The sequence below is a fragment of the Oncorhynchus mykiss genome, chromosome 1 (assembly GCF_057628025.1).
Source record: "Oncorhynchus mykiss isolate SJ-2025 chromosome 1, ASM5762802v1, whole genome shotgun sequence".
Lineage (NCBI taxonomy): Eukaryota > Metazoa > Chordata > Actinopteri > Salmoniformes > Salmonidae > Oncorhynchus > Oncorhynchus mykiss.
This window is the reverse complement of record NC_143022.1, coordinates 15,621,868-15,627,945: the sequence shown is the minus strand read 5'-3', so window position 1 is coordinate 15,627,945 and position 6,078 is coordinate 15,621,868. Positions and strand designations below refer to the sequence as shown.

Below are 6,078 nucleotides of genomic sequence, written 5' to 3'. Positions count from 1 at the left end.
TACTTTTAAGTACTACGGTATCTGTACTTCACTTTACTATTTATATTTTTGACAACTTTTACTCAACTACATTCCTAAAGAAGATAATGTACTTGTTACTCCTTACATTTTCCCTGACACCCAAAGGTACTCGTTACATTTTGAATGCTTAGCAGGACAGGAAAATGGTCTAATTCGAGTACTTATCAAGCGAACATCCCTGGTCATCCCTACTGCCGCTGATCTGGCAGACTCACTAAATACAAATGCTTCGTTTGTAAATGAAGTCTGCGTGCTGAACTGTGACTCTGGCTATCCGTAAATGTAAAAAACAAGAAAATCGTGTTGTCTGGTTTGCTTAATATAAGACATTTTAAATGATTTATACTTTTGATGCTTAAGTACATTTAAAACCAAATACTTTTAGACTTTAGACTACTCAAGTAGTATTTTACTGGGTGACTTTTACTCGAGTCATTTTATTTTAAGGTATCTTTTACTTTTACTCAAATATGAAAATTGGGTACTTTTTCCACCAGTGGTTTTGAGTTTAAAACATGTTAAAATGATTCAAACGTAGGCCTATGCTATGTTTATGTGTAGGTCCATCCACATAATTATATATAGAACAGTATTGTAATGTTTCTTTATTGACTTAAAATAATATTTTTTTTGTAACACAATGTGGTTTTTTGGGTCCAAGATTTTTTTTAAATAAATGGAGTTAATTAATTGTCTTCATATCTGTGTCCTCTGTCTATATCCTCTATTCTCACATTTCTATGACACTCAGACATATCCGAAAATTGTAGGGACTAAATGTACTATATTTTTAATTGGTTTCTAAATGGATTATGTAAAGATTCGAAAAACCGCCTTCATCTCTGGTTTATGTCTGTAGTCCACGCTGGACAAGCGCGTGCGCATTGTGTGCAATGATTTCCAACAAGCAACCCCATTGGGTAAGAATTTGGAAACGTGATTGGCGTAGTACTCTCACGCAGTCTTGTAGTGCGGAATGCTTCTTCCTTTACGGTAGGTTGGAGTCTCTGTTACAACTGTAACGTTATAAATCCTCTAACAACATCAACTGACTCATAGACAAATGCCGTGTGTCTGTGTGGATTAGGGTACAAAATATTTGGAGGTACCTTGCTGTAACAAGATTGTCAGTCCATTTGTGGGACACAATGTCGTCTTCCGTTCCTTTTCACACACAGCTCACCTCCATTATGGAGGTCTTGATGAACGCGGCCGTGTCAGAAATATGCGAACTTGTGGACGATGGATACGCCGTTTTACACTTGGAAATATCTCGAAGTCAAAAAGAAAATGACGTTTTGAGGGAGAAGTTACATATAATGGAGACACGTAATGCGCATGGACATGGAAAGAAGTCAGTTGGCCTAGCTCACGAGCGCTCCATCAGAAATCACCTCCCAGTGAGACCAGTCCTCAACTTGGGTAACTTTTGTTTACAATTGCAGGGATTTAACCAATGTTTTTGATACCACCACTAGTTTACTATCCACCGTAGTCAATTCTATAGTTTGCATGGGTTTTCTCCTAATTTCTGTTGTGCCAGGTCCGTTTTTAACTCTTTTTGTGTATTTAGAGACTGGTGAAAATCGATATAACGGGAGTCCCATGGGGAAAGAGTTGAACGACCTTTGCAGCGATGAGGAGCATCCAAGCAACGAAAATGAAGATTCTATAAAACAGTCTTGTGCTGTCATGAAGGTAGATGACTAATAATGTGGAAAATGTTAACTACGGTTTCAGGCACCCTAGTTAAAAATGTAGTACTGGTATGATACTCTAGGACAGGGATACTCAAGTACTATTTGAGAAGGTCTGGTCACACAAATTTCCTAGGTGGTTAAGATCGGATTGGATAATGCAATTTATCGGCCTAGTAACAAACCGTCACGTCGCAACCCATGCAACCCCAATCTGCTCACACCCTCTTGTTTGCGGAGAGAAAATGTTGCATTTTTAAAGCAGATTTCACACAATTCTGCACATTTTGCATGGGGTAGAGATTTTTTTTGTTACTGTTCTAAAGTGAATTTCCAGAAATTTTCTACGCATTCTCCCATGTCTTATGTGTGTTTATATGATACCAGGGGTTGAAGCCCCGATTGAGTAAAAAAGCCCCAACTTTATATTTAATTTTTTCGGAACCCGCAGTCCGAATTGACCGCGTTCTAGGTCCAGATCCGGTCCGCCAGTTGAGTATGGGGGGTCTAGGAGTCCTTCTCAATGGTCATAAAAAAAGTGCATATTCAATACATACAACAATACAGACCATACTTATATAATGATCTATGAGACGTCATATTGTTGAAAACTTTTAAAGAAAGGATGAATCTGGTTCCCTTACAGTCTATGGTGAAGGAGATGCGTAAGCCTGGGTGCATCCAAATCAAAGAGGAAAGACTGGAGGGCACCATAAGCCTACAGAATTACCCAATGATAAAAGGGGAGAGTAAGTGCAATGGAAGCCTATAATAAATTGTAAAATGCCAGTCATATGGAATGGAATTATCTATAATAGAAAATACCAACCCCATCTTAGAATGATTTCTCCAAATGTCAAGGAAAGGCAATTATACACTATGATTCACTGTTCAGTTATATTTAATCAATTATTTCCTCTCTATAGGCAGTGTTGAATCAGGTGCTGATGAAGACAAAAGCGATGTGATTGGGCACACTCAGACCGACAGTCTCTTTGAGGACTATGATTCTCACATCAACGCAGACCAAGAAAGCGAGAGCACGTTCCAGAAACTTCAGCATACGAACGTTGCACACCACGTACAGAGGCAGGGATACTCAGGCTTGTGGACACCAAGAAGCACTGAAACAGATTCTGAGGATCCAGCTTGCTCTTATGCTGCAGAAATGAGCCCCACTCGTGTCACAGCTCACACAAAGCAACAACGACAGACTTCCGTAGCTGAGGAAACGTTGTTCGCTGTTGAATCTCACAATGTGAAACCAGAGGCTGCAATGCTTGATTCTGGACCCTATGAAGAAAAATATCAATCTAGCAGTAATGATAATTATTATGATAATGATAGCAGTAATGATTTGCATCTGCAAAACAGCATCTCTTCCGAGGCTAGTGAAAACTTTGGAAATATTTTCTCTAACAGTCAAGAAAATATGAGAGAGAACACCGCAAGGTCAAAGGTGGGCATAGTCCAACGCTACATGGCAGGACATACAATTCAGCACAGGGTTGGCAAGCGAGAAAAACGGTTTGTTTGTGGCTTCTGTAGAAAAAGTTTCACTTGTCCAAAGTATCTTCAGTCTCACCAGCGGGTTCACACAGGAGAGAAACCCTTCAGCTGCTCTCAGTGTGGGAAGAGGTTTGGCCAAGCCGGTTATCTGAAGAAACATCAGAATGTCCACACGGGAGAGAAACCATTTGTTTGCCCACTGTGTGGAAAGCGGTTTGCGGACTCTAGTAATCTCATCAGACACAAGAGTGTTCACACAGGAGAAAGACCCTTCATCTGCATACAGTGTGGGGAGAGGTTTGCTGCGAAAGACAACCTTAGAATTCACCTAGAGAGAAACCATTCTGGTTGCTCAAGTGCTGGAGATGTGATGTCACCGAGTATACCGTGAACACGATTAGTCATGAATAATTCAGCATTTTAACATTTTTGACTGAACTCGTTTTGTCTTTAGTGGGCTATTTAACATTTACAGTTGAGGACTAGTTTTGTAACAAAATGAATGGAATTATAAAACAAATCATTTTTAATGTGTGCCTCCATTAATATTCATATTTCAAAAGTGCTGCAAGCAATATATGAAAGGTGCAATAAACTTTTTTCAGAATTGCTCCTGAAAATGTATGTTTTTGTGAAGTAAACAATTTGAAGAATAAGGCCGTGACCTCTGCGATTTCCCTGCAAATGAAGGCTATTTTTTAAAATTGGTTTTTATTACAAATGGTCGAAATTTGTAAGACTTATCATTTTGTTTAACAATACGAAAAAGCGGCCATCAGCAGTAGAAATGATAACAAAGCAGACTGTCTTTGATTCAGTAAAAACCTGAGGGATGAGACTGGGGATATGTAACCCCTCTCAAATTCAGAACTATGGATGACTGACCATCTATGATATCAAAATTATAGTTTGAACCATGTTTTGAGGCTATATTGTTCACATGTTCTATGTTTACAAACATTGGAGAAAAACAAGCTTATATTTTGGGTTCTGATGGGGCACGACAGTTGAACAAAGCTCATGAGGCATTTAGAAGTTAAATTCTTCAAGAATCAATGAATACATATTTTTTATAAGTCCAAAAATGGATGTAACAACTGCTGATTGCCCCTTTAATAGCACAAATCATATTATAGCATTGACAATATTGTTAACAGCATTAACTGTAGTGATTATGGTAACAGTAATACAAATAAAACAATGCTATTCTTAATAGTATTAACAATATTATTAATAATATTACAATTATAAACTTTAGAAAACACATTTTAAACACATTGTTATTTAGCCCATTCGTATTACATGATGTCCCAAAATGAAAAATGTACTGGACATGCATATTGCACAGTACATAATTGCCTGTACGTTGTGTCGCAGCAAAAGGGTGTCCATTCTACTCAGGAGCAATTCTAGTTTATAATCCATCAAAATAAACAAGAAAGTAACTCAACAATATTAGAGAATAACACATAGTGTATAATACATTTCAATTTTCAGGCCTTCGTATCTGCAGAATATCCCTCTACCTGTACAACTGTACTTGTTGTTCGTATGAGTTTCTCTCATAATACAATATGCTCATTACATAATTGTACAGTTGGTCCTACAGTTATTTACATTGATTACCACAATGTTACAACATGTACAATATCTGTGAAATTGAGATATTTACAATAGATATGTGTATTCACAGTCCTGCTGCAACATAAAGATAAGTGTCACCTTGATACAAAACTTTTCATATTCATTTTTTTCGGCTTGATATGCCAAAAATAACAATGCACACACACAATGCTTCATTATTCTCCATTCTCAAATCTACTTGTTAGACATCACATGCATTTTCCTGCATTTCTGGATATTGCATCCAGGAGCACGTAGAATGTCTTGTCTTGACAGTCTTTCGTCATTCCAGCAGTTACTTCCCTGGTTTCTCCCAGGATGGCAGGATGTAAACTTCACAGATATTTTACATTCTTGAACATCCAGATTGAAAGGACTATATATATATATATATATATATATATATATATATATATATTATTTAAACTCCTCATTGCATCAGCATTTCCAATCTCGCTGGATGTTTCTCCAAACACTAGAGACTCAAAGTATATACAGCTCTGAGGTCGAACTCTGGCAGTAACCTCATTAGTTGTCACTCTCCCCAGTAAGAACACTTGTTGTTTGGTGCTGGCGCCTATGCACACTGAGTAAAACACATCATTCTCATTCTTGTCTCAATGAGCAAGAGAGAAGTATTGAACAGTATTACTAAATCACAGTGTCTACCAAATATAACCCAGAGGATTGGAAGAGTAAAACATGTGCCTTCATGGTAGTCTGGTGGCTGTTTAACAGAAACAAGTAGCCTATACTACAAGTATCCTAATGGAGACCATACCTTGTCAGCTCAGGGATTCGATCTAGCAACCTTTCGGTTACTGGCCCAACGCTCTAACCACTAGGTTACCTGCCGCCCCAAAGATTAGTTCCCTTACACTCTGTCAAGGGTATAGTTCAGGTAAGGGGCGCACTGAATACCTCTTGTTGTAGAAGCTTGTTTGACTTTCTGATCCTTATGTTTCACACTATCGTGGCTGATGTGCTTTGGTTGTAGTTTTTCAGCATGGGGACGGTCATCCGGATCTGCCGTCCTGTCATGAGTTGCGCTGGTTTGCTCCCGTTGCACTGATAGGCGTGGCTCGGTAGCACATCAAAGCTGGTTGTTTGAGAATTTGTTTAGCTGTTTGACAGCTTTTTCTGCAGCGTCGTTTGCCTGCAGGTAATAGAGGCTGGAGGTGGTATATGGATGAAACCATACTTCTTTCTGAACTCGTCTAACTCAGTA

General features: G+C 38.4%; 1 protein-coding gene across 1 annotated transcript; it reads left to right on the top strand.

The window, feature by feature from the left end:
• The first annotated feature begins 960 nt into the window (after window positions 1-960).
• LOC110486121 (uncharacterized) lies at window positions 961-3,880 on the top strand. Its single transcript, XM_021557531.3, has 4 exons — window positions 961-1,443; window positions 1,595-1,719; window positions 2,365-2,467; window positions 2,645-3,880. Exons 1-4 carry the CDS (start codon window positions 1,170-1,172, stop codon window positions 3,616-3,618), a joined length of 1,476 nt encoding a protein of 491 aa, XP_021413206.2. The 5' UTR covers window positions 961-1,169; the 3' UTR covers window positions 3,619-3,880.
• Window positions 3,881-6,078: the final 2,198 nt, after the last annotated feature.

What these genes read in the sequence shown, in the direction of transcription:
- LOC110486121 (XM_021557531.3), top strand. Translation starts at nt 1,170, where the DNA reads ATGTCGTCTTCCGTTCCTTTTCACACACAGCTCACCTCCATTATGGAG. An exon ending in GAGACCAGTCCTCAACTTGG is followed by an intron (nt 1,444 to 1,594) that starts GTAACTTTTGTT and finishes TTGTGTATTTAG; the next exon opens with AGACTGGTGAAAATCGATAT. An exon ending in CCCAATGATAAAAGGGGAGA is followed by an intron (nt 2,468 to 2,644) that starts GTAAGTGCAATG and finishes TCCTCTCTATAG; the next exon opens with GCAGTGTTGAATCAGGTGCT.